Genomic DNA, 17,028 nt, shown 5'->3' on the forward strand with positions numbered 1-17,028 from the left:
GTGTGTGTGTGGCCGCGCGTGTGTGTGTGTGTGTGTGTGTGTGAGAATCATCTGTGCTGGAGCAGGAAGCACATGAGCTTCTCTTCTGTGGAATGTAAACAAATACGTCCATTTTCAGCTTTGCTAGTCAAAAAAAAAAAAGACTGACCCCTCCCCACTCCCTAAAGGGAACAAGAGACCACCCCTCTACCTACAGTATACTGTATGTTACATTCCAACACATTTCATGGGCATGATATCAATGAGTGAATCTCCCGCTCAGTGAGGAGATAATGTGTGTGTAATTTGAGAAATTACATCAGGCCCACATGAGGCCAGTGAGTAGATTCAAATACTGTGTGTGCTTTGCTCAGAGTGTCTTGATGATGCTTTATGAGCGCTTGAAATTGGGCTATTCCCAAACTGCTGGAGCACACTAGTGATATAATTTCTGATTGGTTAAAGGGCACTGTCCTATCCAATAACCAATCGCTCAATTGGTGCAGCTAAAAGTCTTTGAACCCTCTGAGGCCTTGACACTGGGAACATGAGTGAAAAGCTGATCTGATGGCAGCTAGCGCTAACAGCTGCTAGCTGCAGAGATGATTTAGCCTAAATCTGTCCCTCATCCAACCCGGATCTACTGCGGTTCTGCCAGACCCATGCGAGCACCAAGCCTCTATGTGGGGGCCTGCCGATGCTGGTTGTCCGTGGCAGCAGGCCACAGCCAGCAGCTGCTGTCTTTTCAAAATGTGGCTTGAACCGGAACCAAATCCCCCCAAATCCACTGTTTAAAAAACACCGCGATAAAATCCAGATGATTGTAAGCCGATCTTAAGTTTAATCACGATTAGTTTAAATCAGGATTTAAATGGGGCATTTTTGAGCTCTCTCAGTTCAGAGAGCTAGGATGTGTGGACTGGGATTTGATCCAGATGATAGATTTCTGGTCCCTCATCTAGTACATACATGAGTCATCTGCAAAAAAAAAAGTGTTTCTTTGAACATGATTTTCTCTCTCTCGTTGAGGCCTAATTCTGAGTCATCATAAGTTTGATCAGTGTGTGGTATGTTCGCCACCACCAGCAGTCAGAGTGAAATGGTTACAAAACTAAACTAATCTCGGAGGATAACTTTTTCTTGTGCGACAGACATCGGAGAATCTTAGACATGTCCATCAGTTTCCTGAGCAGCTGGTCTCGGTGACCTGGCGGGAGAGAAACCACAGCCAGCGCTGGCCTCCCGGGAGCTCAGATTTCCTCCTTCTACAAATTCTCGACCAAACTCGGGCTCCTCTGAAGCCAGACAAGATATAAAAGAATGTTTTGGGGGGTGGTGGATACGTGGAGTTTTGGTTGGGGTTGGGATAGAGACCAACGCACCTTGTTCAGCCAGTTCATCACGGCATCCTCTGCATCGTCGGGGATGTCGTCGTCAGGGAAGAGTGGACAGTACCGCTGGACGCAGGACAGAACACGCTCCACGCTGACCATCTCCACCGTGTAGGCCATCATCAGCGCGTCAATCATCGCCAAGTGGCAGCTCTGGAACAAAACACACAGCCGCCATCATTCACCTCGGACCATGGAGAGGAACTTCAGCAATCTCCTCCCATGTTTTAGGAAAGGACTACTGATTTTATTTAGACTTGTGTTACGACAAAAGAGACATTTGTAATGTCACGTTGCTTAATTTGGACGGCAAAAAATGTGTTTCTTTTTCTCTGCTGGGGCACTTAAAATAGGAAACGGAGAGCAACACAAAGACTGACATTCTGCTGGCCTTTCCACCGCATTCTACTCTGGTTCAAGTTAAACTCCACCTCTTCCTGTTTGCCTGAGTCATTAGGCCTTTTACTGTAGTGGGATAACGTTGCAGACACGACAATGGCTGCAACTGGTTTGTGAGCAGCTAAAGATGTCTGTTTAAGATACTGTACCCTATGATAAGAATGCACAATTTTATCTTAAGGCTAATGTTCTTTGCATACTTTGCCTGTGAACTTACAACTCATAAAGCACCTCTGGCATAAAAAGAAAAAGAAATGTCAGAAGAATACTGAAATGGCCCTTTAAACTCGCTTGACTCTCCACAAAGGGACTGCTGTCTTTCTGACCCTCTCCTATGATGCTGTTATTCCAATTACGTGTGATGTAACCTTCAGGGCTACATCACAGCTACTAGGAAACTCCTGGGCTAAAGCACAACCCAACAGACTGTGACTCAGTCTCGGCACTCTGTACAACACAAGCCTCCATTCAGGTCCCCAGCACCCCATAAAGGACCTATTTCAGTTCAACAGTTTACTAAATCTTTCTGTTTTTCCCAAAGAAGGTAAAAAAAACGCACATGCATACCACAGCATGTATACAACCATGCAGACACCAACAATACATACATACATACAGTACATACATATATATATACATATACAGTACATACATACATACATACATAGTACATACATACATATATATATACAGTACATACATACAGTACATACATACAGTACACACATACAGTACATACATACATACATACATACATACATACATACATACATACATACAGTACATACATACAGTACATACATACATACAGTACATACATACATATATATATACAGTACATACATACAGTACATACATACATATATATATATACATACATACATACAGTACATACAGTACATACATACATACAGTACATACAGTACATACATACATATATATATATATACAGTACATACATACATACAGTACATACATATATATATACAGTACATATAAATAAAAAACAAAATACCTGTAAAAAAAAAAAAAAATTCTGTATCTATGTGAAGTGTTTGTCAACTGCATCTGCTTCTGCTGAGTAACACTGAGCACATAGGGCCATTTCCCTGGCTGTGAGAGCAGCCTGTGTGGCTGAGGAGAGCGCAGAGCTGAGCCCAGTGTGGATGAACGTTAGCGCCTAATGGCACACCGCAGTCAGACTGACCTCTGCTTGGCATGCTCGGGACATGCACTCATGTGTGGCTGGGAAAATGCTGCAGCGTGATTATCTGCGCAGTGCTAGTAGAATCTAGAGGCCCAGGCTTCAGTGGGAACAGCTAGCACGCGCTAATGCATTCATAGCATACAGAGTAACTGAAGAGGAACCAGTTATAAAACTCTGAGACAACAAAGCTGGTTCCCCCCATGTTAACAAGTATTAGAAACTAGGGACAGTAAGTATATGCTGCAACACAGGGCTCAGTATTACCCCACTGTGGACAAACCACAGAGAAGAGAGGCCAAATGGACTCCAAATGAACCACTAGCATGCACTAATTTGTTGATAAGGAGAAACAATTATGATTAACCTAACAGAATGTCATACCCTGAAGTAATGAAATGTGTCTCCATTTCAAATGTAATATAGAAAGTAATGGAAAATCAAAGCCCAAATTTTGCTTGGCATAAAGATGTGTCAGTCTAATGCCACTATGCCATGCTCACTATGAGACTATCTGGTCAGAACCTTCTGGAACAGAAGCCCAAGCCCAAAGTAGCCTAAGCAAACAGAGTAGCACCAGGCCATGTAATTCTGTGGCCAGAGAAGACACCTGGCACATGCACAAACCAATGAACATGCAGCTGTGTGGCTTTCACATCTGTGTGTGTCTGTGTGTGTGTCTGTGTCTGTGTCTTTGTCTCTCGCTCTCTCTGTGTGTGTGTGTGTGTGTGTGTGTGTGTGTGTGTGTGTGTGTGCCTGCTCACAGATCGTGTACTCTGTGTAACCTCTTTGGTCTGAAGTGCAGCTGAGATGTTTTACTCGAGGCAGAGAATGCTGTGGGAAGAGGCTGGAGCTGGGTGTAGAGCGCACACAGGCCAGCAGGCCAGCACTCCTGAAACAACAAGGACCCTTCACAGTGTGTTTGTGTGTGTGTGTGTGTGTGTGTGTGTGTTGTGTGATAGCCAGTAAGGTCACCAGAGTTACAAACCATGCAAACCAGCTTCAGTAAGTTGTCTGACTAAATTATGCTTTAGTATTCTACTCTACTATATCAACATGATGAAAAACATTTTGTAAATTAAAGCGCACCAACCAACAATTATAATAGTTCATAATTTCACTTCAAACCCCTAGTCACATTCCATCAGTAACTTTCCAATAAACAGCACTCAAATTCACTATACACGTAAATGATACCCAAACAATTTACATGCCAGAGTGGTGTGCCGTATCCACTTCCTAAACACATGCTTCCTCAGTTAAAAGGAAAACGCTTCATGTTTTATTCAGCTCATGCAAATGTGCTTCACTGTGAGGGCAAGTGTAAAACCCAACCTGCGAGTGCATGAGAAGAAGCTTCCTCATAGACAGGAGAGACTGGAGGATTTCAGTACAGGCTAACATTATATCTACTATTCCTTCCACATGTTTTTAATTTTTTTAAGTATCTACTCTTTTGATCCCGTGAGGGAAATTTGGTCTCTGCATTTATCCCATTCCGTGAATTAGTGAAACACACTCTGCACACAGTGAACACACAGTGAGGTGAAGCACACATTAATCCCGGCGCAGTGAGCTGCCTGCAACAAAAGCGGCGCTTGGGGAGCAGTGAGGGGTTAGGTGCCTTGCTCAAGGGCACTTCAGCCGTGCCTACTGGTCGGGGTTCAAACCAGCAACCCTCCGGTTACAAGTCCGAAGCGCTAACCAGTAGGCCACAGCTGCCCCCAATGTGCAGAGACTGGAGGATTTCAGTACAGGCTAACATTATAGATAGATAGATAGATACTTTATTGATCCCCAAGGGGAAATTCAAGTTATATATCTACTATTATATTTATGGTTATATCTACTATTCCTTCCACACGCATAGAGACTGGAGGATTTCAGTACAGGCTAACATTATATTGACTATTCCTTCCACACATGTAGAAATTGTTACTCAATATATCTCCCTTAACTTCAACCCATCTGTAAAAAGGCTCTGTGTATAGTAAATAATGGATCTTCTGAGGGGCTCCGACCCTGAGGTAATCCTCTCGGACATAATTACTTGTGTGTGGCTGTCTAGGCATCTGCACAGACATGTCACGGACGGACTCGCGAGGGACACAATGTCCTTATATGGCCTCACCCTTTACCGCAGCGCGGATACAGGGCACAGTGCATACTGTACAGGGGGCGAGGTGTTAACTCACAGTGGACAAACCGCAGAGACACATGGGGCCGTCTTACCACAGAAAAGAGCATTTGAAATGTTCCATTTCACTGTCTGGCTAATGGAGTTGAAAGGGTAGACAGACCTGGTGAGTACAGAAAGAAGCAGCTCTTAAAATAGGTGCAGGCATATGTGAGGGCTGCCCTCCAAGGAGTCTGAGGCCCCCTTGTTACCCAAACAAAGGCCTAATCAGACTTGAAATCAAAGGCCATATACACAGCATAATGTAAATGGAAAACACATGAGCACTTGATAGTGGGCTTTCTTAATATCTCCACTTAACGTGAGGCTTTGAAGCTGCACTAATCACGAGCAACACACTGCACTCCATATGGAACCTGGTACAGTATCTGGTTTTGACTAAGAGGTTTCATAGATGTTTCATAGTATGTTTCTTTCTCTTGTAATCTGAAAGACTACTTTTGATTTACTGTATATGAGACTATAATTCTTCTGACTGTTTAACTTCAGAGAGTTAGGCAGCCACATATCTACCCCTGGTCCCCTGCAAAACATCTCAAATATTGAAATGTTGTTTCAGTGACCATAGTCTGTAAGAGAATACAGAGAAACCTCACACATGTACACACACACACACAAACATACAAACAAGTATGTGCACACACACACACGCACAAACACACGCACGCACACACGTACACACACACACACACACACGCACAAAGTTCAGGCAGCTCAGCAGATCTGAGTCCTAAGGGACTTGTCCATGACCCCACTGTCTCCTTCACTATAAGCACTGAGTCAACTGCAGGAGAGCACAGTAAAACAAGGAGCTGCTCCTTTCCTTCAGGAAGCTCTGTGTACACATCACATATGATCTACTGGGCTTATTATTTCCTTTCCACTTTCCCTGACTGATCAGTTTTGCTACTGGTCAAAGTGTACATGGAAAACACTGTGAATTACTAATGTTACACCTTATGGCATCATATTTATGTCAAAAACTTCTTCTGTAACAATAAAAATGTCACCGTAGTCTATTCTGCCAAATATTTTCTCTCCTAACATGTTCTCTCATGTTGCTGAAACACTCTTTGTGTGATCCGTTTGTGGCCGTGACAGAACCCCCCCCCCCCACCACCACCCAAATGGCCCTTTTAAAAGTGTGCAGAGACCAGATGAATTTGTGGTACAGACGCGTAATGAAAGCGCTGGCATACTCTGCTTTAGAGACTCCCAGTGGTCTGAGTACACAAAACCAATTAGACCTCTCCACATGTCTGTCTGCTGCTAGCCTGTCTGCCTGTCGGGCTAACAGCACAGGGAAGGGTGGGGGGCATCCACTACGTCTTAAGCAACATGGACAGAGAGAGAGAGAGAGAGAGAGAGAGAGAGAGAGAGAGAGAGAGAGAGAGAGAGAGAGAGAGAAAGAGAGAGAAGAATGGAAGGAGTGAGAGTGAGGGAGTGAAATCTTGAGAAAAAGAGATATAGATGGGTAGGGATGAGAAAGAGAGAGTGAGAGGTCAAAGAGAGAAAGAGATGCACACAGAGGAAGCATGACAGAAGGAGGGAGAAGGAGAGAACTGAGGAAAATCTGGAGGAGGAGAAGAGACACACAGAGTGAGAGAAAGAGAGATCTATAGCGCTGTTGTACTGTAAAATGTGCTAGCATGTGGAGCTGAATGGAGGGGGTGTGTTAGGGAGGGCGTCCTCTGAGTGTCTGTCCTTATGCTCAGCAGACCCCACCTTCTTTGATACCGCAGCGTATACACACACACCTATAGGCACACACACACACACACACACACACACTCAGGCACAACGCCACCCCCCCCACACACACACACAGACATACACACAAAGACAGACATACACACCCACACACACACACACACACCTAAAACTGACAGACCATAATTTTTCTCCTCCACCTGGCACCTGGCCAAACAGCAGCCCGCCAAAATCCCTGAGGTCATCACATTTCTACCACATGCACCGAATAACAGAAAACCTTAGCTTCAGAATACTTACTCCTGTGTGAGAGAGTGTGTGTGTGTGTGTGCGTGCGTGTGTGTGTGTCACTCCATATGCCCATACAGACACACGTGAGTCACATTTTAAAATCTGCATGTGGGATGGTGCGGCCGCTCTCCTCTCTGCCGCATTGCCCCTCTCCAGTGCCAGGGTGACGATGTGTGACGTCATGCTGGGACAGACGTGTGTGAGTGTGTGTGTGTGTGTGTGTGTGTGTGTGTGTGTGTCTGTGCGTTGGGGGGGGGGGGGGGGGTACATGTGTGTGAGTGCATGTGTAAGATGTGTAAGGGCGTGGTGTGGTGTAAGTATGTGGGCATGTGATTGTGTCCATGCATGTGTGAGTACCCGTGTGTGTGTGTGTGTGTGTGTGTGTGTGTGTGTGTGTGGTGTGTGTGGCAGTCTAGCTGGGTTAGTGTGTCGGCAGACTGGTAGACAGATGAAGGTCAAGTCTGTTTCTTACGCCAGCCATGGATGTTCATTTCCACTGCTCTTAATCAATGCCTCCCTGCAGTGCCCAATTAGAGAGGACTGCAGTGGACGCTGCAGTTTGAAGAATTACATATTCCTGTCATATCCTCAACATGAAAATCATATGCTCATTCATAAAATGTGAACATCCATCCATAAACCTTTGTGTATGTGACTGCATGCACTGCATGTGTGAATGTAAGTATATGAATGTATTTGCATATAATGTGTACGTACGCGTGTGCTACACTATGTGAGGACAGATGGTGTTGCTTGACTGATGTGGTCCCTAAAATGAGCTCCCATTAAAAATTCAAGGACAGAATCACTCCTGTCTTTACTGAAGAGGCTCATGGGACTATGGAAGATTCCAACTGCTGAGAGAGAGAGAGAGAGAGAGAGAGAGAGAGAGAGGGAGAGAGAGAGAGAGAGAAATGGCTACAGGGGCTTGATAGTAATTGAGAAAGAAATAAAGTGAGAGAGAAAATAGGGAGAGCATGAGAGAGAGAAAGAAAAGGAGTGAGAAAGAGAGTGGCGGAGATGGGTGAGGCACTGCAATGCAGAGACCTGCAGCTCCCCCCCTGACAACACCAGCTCTGACCAACGCTCATCAGCACAGAACTTCAGCCTCCTGCCCACGGAGAGAAGGCTACTACACTAGACTGGACATCACACAGCACAACTTACAGTAATCAAAATACAGCTTCCACCAACCAAAAACACCCAGGGACAGGCTACTGCCTGTGAGCACTCAGACACCAAGAGTGTGGGAATCACACAAACGGGCAAAGAAAGACGGAGTGTTTGCCAGCAGCGCTGCTTCAGAGACATGTGCACACACTCTGAATTACGTCAATCGCACCAGTTTTATGGGTTTACTAGCAACATGCAGTCACGGGCACACAGGACTCGCACAGTAGCTCTGTGGGCAATTGTGGTTTACTAGAGCTGTTAACTCTGATATTTGTTTCTCCCGCTCACAACATAAAATTGTCTCACAACCTAAAAGAAAATGCAGGATGAATGGATGAATGGATAGATAGATAGACAGATAGATAGACAGATAGACAGACAGATAGACAGATAGACAGACAGACAGACAGACAGATAGATAGATAGATAACTTTGTGTACCTACTCAAAAATGAACCGAGATGCTATAGACTAGGATTATGTTAATGATCATTTCTTTTTTCAGTATGTTGCCATTGAAAGCATCTTCATCTAAGTCAAAGGTTCCTCTGCACTCACCATCTGTATGGGGACGTTGCAGAGGTCCCTCTCGGTGACCAGCCTCTCCTGGTCAGTGACGTAGAGTCCTCGCGTAGCGAGGGCCTGGATGACGGCGTTGTGGCCCAGCAGTGGCTTGGCGGCGTCGCTGCGCAGGATCAGGCTGCCGGCGCGGCAGTAGAGCTCAGCTGACAGCAGCAGTGATGCCACGGGGGGCTTCAGGTGCTCCTGCTCGTACTGGTCCTTATAGAAAGGCTCCTGCAGGTCCTCGGGGATGCTGTCTGCTCACACACACACACACATAAACACACACACACACACACACACACACACACACACACACACACACACACACACATACACACACACACACACACACACACACACACACATACACACACACACACACACACACACACACACACATACACACACATAAACACACACACACACACACACACACACACACACACACAGAGATATGAAGGGTTACTTAGGAAAAGAGATGAGATCTCATTTCAAATGTTGCTCTCCTATGGTAAGGATTGAGGTCGAGAGAGACCAGACCATGAGATTATTGAAAGGTCAGAGGCATGAGGCTACATTCACAAATGTTACAAATTCTTACATCTGAGCACATTCACAAAACACTGTGCATAAGGTGAGCTTCTGAGCATAGCTAAAAGCACCATCACAAAACACTGTGCATAAGGTGAGGTTCTGAGCATAGCTAAAAGCACCATCACAAAACACCTTATTATTGCAACATGCACAGTAGAGGTACAGGGCCTCAAATGTCTCCTCTACTTTCACTGCAACCACACCATGGGCAGCAGATTAATGCTCCCTTAATCAGGTAAGAGGCCTCTTAAACTAATGAACTACTAAACGGCCATTAAAGATAAGATAAGTGAGCATCTGTACACAAACAGGACCTCCAGAGCTGCTGGGGTGGGTTGCAGTGCCCTACTGCCTGCTGCTGTGCTCCTCATCAACATGTTATGGAGCGGACTCAGTGGACAGGCTTTCACAAACAAGGTCAGGAGACGCCCAGGGAGGACTCAGCGGACTCAGGAAAACAGGTCAGTGGCCATGAGGGGCACACAGTGGCGGGGTGACCGGGGCTTCCACAAAGTTACTTTGCCACTAGCCACTGTCTGTGACAGAGATGAACTAGCTGATGGGATTGCAGCTGGACTTGCAGCAGGCTATTGTTTTTGGTTCAGTTTTATTTATATAGAGTTGTAGTTTGTGGGGGGATTTTTTTAAAGAGTAAAGACCACAGGTGTCTTTTAATAATACATGTTGATGTGCTAATGATTAAACTCTGGCCAATGGCTTTATCACGCTAACAGCAGGGGTGCCTATAGCACAAGCACGCCTTGTGCACATTCACTTACACACACACACACACACTCTTTCACTGTCCTGTCTCGTTCACACACTCTTGGCAGGAGTGTGTTTTCCAGTTCCAGTTCTCATGCACACACACACATACACACACACACTCACATGAATGAGACCACAAGCCTCCACAAGGGCATTGGTTATAAGAGTGTGACAGGGAGTCACTGTTTTGCCTTATAATCTCATTACAGTGCTCTGTTAATCTGATTTGCAGAACCTTTCTAAAATAGCTGAATGCTCTTTGTTCTGCACATGTGGGTACAGTAACCCCTACAGACACACGCAGAGTGATTCAGAGACGAGGCTGCATTGGACAGACCTGTTGAACTGAGGACACATGTCTTCCCTGCTAACCTGGGTCACATGATGAGTCTGTGGAGAGAGTTATTGTGGGTAATGATGTGTGTGTGTGTGTGTGTGTGTGTGTGTGTGTGTGTGTGTGTGTGTGTGGAGGGGGGGTGGGTTGAGCTCAGATGTTTGCTCTGTTGGGGTCATTTCCCATCTCCTCGTGTGCATGTCTAACAACTCCCCAGCAACAGGAAACTCGTGCCTTAAAGGCACCGTGTGATCCAACCTTCCAGAACCCTCCAAGACGTGTGCATGCAGCCACAGAGACACATCCTCCCTGTTGCTGAACACAGTGGTTTTTCATAACCCAAACCAACGAGTCTCCCATGACGCCCCTACTGTGAACGGCTCTAACACCACTGACGTGCTCAAAGTGTTTTCCCATGACACACAGACCCCCATCTTCTAGCCATTATTCACTATTACTGCCCAGGATGTCAATATCTCCCTCACCTTTCTGCTACCAATCACTGATAATTAATGACAGTAAAGTCCACCCAGGCAACAGCACATGAGCGTATATAAGTGTATAGTATAAGTATAGTATAAAGCAACAGCACATGAGCGTATATAAGTGTATATAATAAATACAAACACACAGACAGCCTACAGGGTATGCACTTCTTTTCCTTCCCATTACTGGGAGTAGGACTGAGTTGACGATGGGCTACTGGATTTATCTTGATGGTACACATGTTTTCCACCCGATAATGGCCTTTCCCAGCAGGCCACTGGAGTGTGAGGGCGGTGCGGCACCTATCTCCTGGACAATGGGCTTCTTTCGGCAGGTCAAAACAGAATTATTCGCTCCCTGCGTCACGTCAAGACCCATGCAGCGTTTTTTTCCCCCTCTGTGTCAGCCATGAAAGAGGAAAGAAAGCAGGAAGCTGCTTTCACAGGAAAGCCCGAGCATGCCAGTAGAGTCCTATTGTGCTGGAAAAAAACAGTCAAGCCCCTCTCTGTAATGACATGATTTAACAGCTCTGAATCAATACAGGATTTGTGTGGCAAAAGTATTCATTTCATTTCAGTGACTGTGTGGACTGGTTAACCTCAAAGCGTCATACAAATGTAGAGAAAGCCTCGATGATGTCCTCAGTACACAGATTAATTGATTATATCATCAATACCCCTTCTGAGGGAGAACCAATCATGTCAGTTTGTAGAATGTCAGCAGACACAGACAGTGTCACAGCTGTAGCTCAGCTGTAACAGTGAGAAAAGTTTAAGACCAAGTGCTAAAAACAAACAAAAGCAAATTGACACGAGGTCTCACAGTTAGCACTGAATCACATGGAGTGCGCTCATAAGGGGCTGCTCATACTGTGGCATGCCCCCTCAGGCTGTTCTGATGTAACAGAGACAAATGCTGTCAGTCTTTGGTATTCCTAGCACGCCACAGATGTTAGCGCAAGGGAGAGACAGACAGAGAGAGAAAGGAAGAGCTGAGAGAGAGAATAAGAGAGGGAGAGAGAGAGAGAAAGAGAGAGAGAGAGAGAGAGAGAGAATGAGAGCTAAGAGTGAGAATGAATAAAAAGAAAAAAATCTGTCTGCCTGTCTGTGTAGTGGGGGTTATTTATGACAGCTGTTTGTTGCATTAGAGGGCCTCTAATGTACCCCAGCGCAGTCTTCAGACACTGCACTAGGTCGGCTCAGATGCCTCCATTTTGAAAAGCTGAGACAGCTATGTGTTCCATGGCCTTCCTGTGATGTGGTGCTCTGCCTACACCCTCACCACCACCACCACCCTACCCCACCTCCTTCCGGGTCTATTTTGCTGAGGAGGGATTTCAAACACCCAAAGAGCCATACAGTCAGAGACAGCCACCACACACTCTCCCGTCCCCGTGTGGAAAATGGGTCACTGGTGGTATAAACAAACACCATCTCCAACTTCCAACACCAATGCCATTTGCGTCTATCAACGCAACTGTGTTGTTTGGAAGTCATCTTGTACCAATTTGGGATCTACAAACTACACACCAGAGCCTTCAAACACACTAACCCATAATTAAGGATGTAAGCCTGTCCTATGCTGTGCTCGCCGAGTGCACAGGCCATGGCCAATTCAAGCCGGTGGAGAATGAGCTGTGGGAAGCACATCTAACCTCCACAATGACTTCACCGTGCATCTGGTGCCAGCAGCCCCTCTCCAAACTCCCGTCCTATTACAGACTGCCTTCTGGGACACCACTGTTGTGGCCTGGCCTGCAAACCACTGGAGGCCTCTGGATCTAACTTCAATTTCCCTTGGAGCGCCAGCGCCTCTCTCTCTCCGTCTCTCTCTTCATAAGCTAATTCAATCCTATGAGTATCATATGGTGCTCTCGGAAAGAAAGGAAGGAGGCCTGTTAAAAGAATTCATTAAGTACGTGAAATGACCTAGCAGAGCTCAAAGACAGACTATGAGTGTAGTGGTGTATGACTGTAGAGGTGTTCATATGGTTCCACTGAACATACAACGCTTTACTTTAGGTTTAAGTTGGCAAAAGCATTTAGTGTAGAGAGAGAAAATGTACATAGACGTGTCATTTTACTTCTTTTTATTTAGACATGTAGACAGTTTTCTCTGAAGCACGTCATCTATTTAATAACATGGGGATGACACCAGTTCAGAGGGACTATGGTGAAGGCAGCAAAGTGACTCATTAGTTTTAAAACAACTGCTTGGCTAAAGAGGCCGTAACCCTAAAACACCAAGAGATGGGGACACAACACTACCGAGGCATCTAATTTCACATTAGAGTGCCAAAAGCATGTGGACTAGTCCGGATTGTATAATATGATGATTGTATGTTTACATAGTTGGTACAGGTTTCAATTGGCAAGTATTTATGATACACAGTAAAAGCAGATAGGCCTAGTTGTGTTTCTGAAGTGATCCTCAAAATAGGCTTTTCTTTCTGTCAACCAAAAAAGGAATTTAAACTCGTCTTTGAGTGATCATTATTAGTTTTCTCTAAGGGGGCTGTTGTTACTGGTAATGTGTGTGGATGTGGAACTAGCCCTACGGGATCTATTGGAAAAAACCCACTCGGTTCTGTTTCAAAGGGATTGCCTGAGAGGAAACGCGCAACAGTTAGTCAAATGATCTGTTTGGATACTTAGCGAACTCGAGACAAACCCAATGCCTTTTTTAAAATGCTGTGATCATTTTGACTGCTCAATACATTGGCAACATTGACAACATGACAATTAATCAGGAAATATCACTTGTTTCCACGTTGTTCCATACTATCAACATCATGACTTATACAGTCAAATGATACAATTCTACACTATGTGTTACAACTCGTAATTAGTGTCAGTTATTGAAATGTAGCCTATGGCAAAATAGAACACGAAAATGCGCCACCTACCTGACCCAAAGGCTTTGGCAACGAGCCATGCTAAACTACAAGATATCTTAGCCCTTGTGAAATCATAATGATCAAAAGATTTGATGGCCGGGACGATGTATGTCCTTTTGCTCTCCTTGTTATCCACCGTGTCACCCATCCTGATGTCTAACTGGATCTATTCCTCTTCCCCAAGGATGACGGTGAACTATGAAACGATACTGATGGATGACGATGGCATTCCAGAGAACTCAATGCGCAAAATGTTATCTTCATTAACGTTAATTTTAGAGGATCTTCTGTCTGATAGCGTTTCGCACAATCGGGGTGACTTCCTTCGCTTTATATGTATGATGGAGAAAGGTTGTCCATCGTATTCAGTGGTATCTCCATGTGTTCACGTTAGTACTCAGTCCAGTGACTAAATCCAGCCATCCGCAGTAGTTCTTCATCCATTCCCTGACATTATCCTCAGGTTGCCAAGGATGTTACAACATCGAAATGTCAGTCAAACTTCATCGTTTCTTACACGAGGGGTTGCCGAATTCCATAAGCTCGAGCGCTGTTGGCAACTTGAATAGTCCTCGTCTCCATCTCCATGTTGGAGATTTCCCTCTTCTTTAACTTTCTAACTGTCCTCCTCCATGAAATCTCGGTCTCTCCCTGCGGTTTTCCTGCCGCACTGGCCTCAAAAGCAAGCACTGGTATAGCGCCTGCGCGTTCCGCCCAGACACAGACCGACGCGGTTGGCTACATTGAATCCAGTGACCAAGTCGTGAGGCATGCGTTTCCGCTGCGTGATGTTAACAAGGGTTGCATTCCAATGCCACTTCTTAATGTATATTTTTAATAAATTACCTAAACAAGATGGTAAAAAGTCATGCTATTACATTGTAATTGTATGTCAAGAAATGACATGACAGGCTCAATTTCTGTTCATTCACTTTTTTATTGACTTCTTCACCAAAATACTGCCATGATTTCAAATATTGACCAGTGACCATCCAATAGCAATCAACAAATTATCCATTGACAAACAGCCACACCAAAGCGTCACAAGAAAGATGCTTGGAGAGCAACATTTGGTAAAGGACCTCTGCAGAGTTAGCCTAGAAATGTAGACATGCACTGCAGAGTTGGATCCTTTGAGCTAAAGCTGATTAATTAGAGGAGAGACTGAGGTTAGCTTTAAATGACAACTATTGACCATTGAGAAATTACCCTTAGCCACTAGTCACTCCATCTAGAGTGCAGGCTTGCTCAATGCCCCTCTTGATGTTATGCATAAAGACTGTAAGAAATTTAGTCAGCCATTTTATTACTTTTCCTAGAGGCCTCTCTCTTCCAATCTCCTTTGACTATATTCTAGCCTACTCAACATTCTGATGGTGGTAATAGTAACCCAGTTGTGATGGTACCAGCAGTTAATACTTTGGGAGTGAACCATGATCACTGTGATCACAACAGTTGTAGCGTTGCTACAGGAGAGGATTGTTGCCATGGTAATGATGATTCTGTCAAGGCAGTGCAGTCGTTATAGTCATGGTGTTTGTGGCGACGGCGGTGCAGGCTCGGGGACTAATTCAGGCTGCAGCATCAGACAGGAAAGGGGTGTGTTTCACTCAGCCGAGAGTATCAGCCTACGGAGAGGGATAATTACCTTCCAAAAAGAGCCAGAGCCTTTTATCTGGCGGGAAGAGAGAGAGAGAGAGGAAAATAGAGATATGGGAGGAGGGATGGAGGGAAAGATAGAGGGAGGATTGAGAGAAAGGGAGTAAGAAAATGTGAGGTATAGAAAGGGATGGAGGGAAATAGAGAGAACGAAAAGGAGGGGGGGAGAGAGAGGGTAAGAGAAAGAGAGAGGGAGGGAGAAAAATATACTCATGCTGGGCAGAGACCTCTCCGGCACAAATGGAAGTCATTTGGTGTGCTTTTACAGAGCAGGGACTCCGCCCATGTGTCGCACACATACTGACACACACACACACACACACACATACACACACACACACACACACACACACACACACACACACACACACACACACACACACACACACACACTCACACACATAGACACACACACACACACAGACACACACACACACTCACAGAAAGAGAGAGAGAGAGAGGAGAGAAGAGAGGCAGTGTCATAAACATATGGACACAGAGAATACAAAAGAGACAGAGCATAGGGCTGACCAGCTGTGATTTGCTGAAACACACTCACCCATTTCCCATGCATGACATGGCATAATTACAGGTGACGGCAGACCTCGTCGAGTCATGCCAGTGCCAGAGATGGAGCCTCAGGGCTCCTCTGCTGTAACATAACATCTACTGCTGTGGCTATGAGGCTGTAACATATCTACTGCTGTGGCTATGAGGCACATCAACAGCAAAAGGGACTCCCAGTCTGGATGGGTCTGACGACGGGGGATATTATGGTAAAAAGGGCAGATAGGAAATCACTGGAACTCAAAAGACCGAAGAGTCTTGCCTGAGACATTCTCCAGTGAAGAAGATTTAGTGTCTTGCATATGCAAGATGTTTACAATGCAGTTAATACAGTATTTATTGACATTGTCACCAGTTTATAATTCTGTAAACATGACAAAAGTTTGAAAACTTTACAAGCCTTAATACTTTTCACACACAGCAGAACTAGGCCTATATAATGATACCAATTTTGCCTTGTGTCTTACATCATTGGTCTGCCCTATGAGAAACTTCTAATTTATCCCAGCATTAGGCTACTGCTCCATTGGTGTGGTGATTTGATTTAATGTTTGCTCTCTTTAATGTAATTGTTGCATTGCTTAGCATCTAAGACATTTTAAACTGGCGTTAAAAGCAGATGAGATAAGAGCAACGCGTCTATAACCTAGATTACACATCCAAGAGAAAAGTTAAGATTCAAGCAATTAACCATTTCTAACGGTTGAAAATCTTGATCACACTATGGCTTGCTAAACTTTTAGAAACTAGAGATCTACTACTCTCTAGTGGTAGGACGTGACTGTACAGGACAAATATGGGATGGAATGTTGCTGCT

General features: G+C 44.9%; 1 protein-coding gene across 1 annotated transcript in view; it reads right to left on the reverse strand.

Annotated features, from left to right (window-relative positions):
• The window catches only part of camsap2b (calmodulin regulated spectrin-associated protein family, member 2b), a 36,182-nt gene extending 21,541 nt beyond the window's left edge, over positions 1–14,641 (reverse strand). The window contains exons 1-3 of the mRNA XM_076293841.1: positions 13,995–14,641; positions 8,902–9,161; positions 1,362–1,523 (exon numbers count right to left, since the gene is read on the reverse strand). Coding sequence (XP_076149956.1) covers positions 1,362–1,523; positions 8,902–9,161; positions 13,995–14,133 — 561 coding nt within the window. The 5' untranslated portion in view covers positions 14,134–14,641. The remainder of the gene's footprint in view (positions 1–1,361; positions 1,524–8,901; positions 9,162–13,994) is intronic.
• Positions 14,642–17,028: the final 2,387 nt, after the last annotated feature.

Source organism: Alosa pseudoharengus, unplaced genomic scaffold, assembly GCF_046254945.1.
Source record: "Alosa pseudoharengus isolate Yale_2024_CS ecotype anadromous, Long Island Sound unplaced genomic scaffold, YU_APseudo_1.1 YU_APseudo_1.1_scf_2, whole genome shotgun sequence".
NCBI lineage: Eukaryota > Metazoa > Chordata > Actinopteri > Clupeiformes > Clupeidae > Alosa > Alosa pseudoharengus.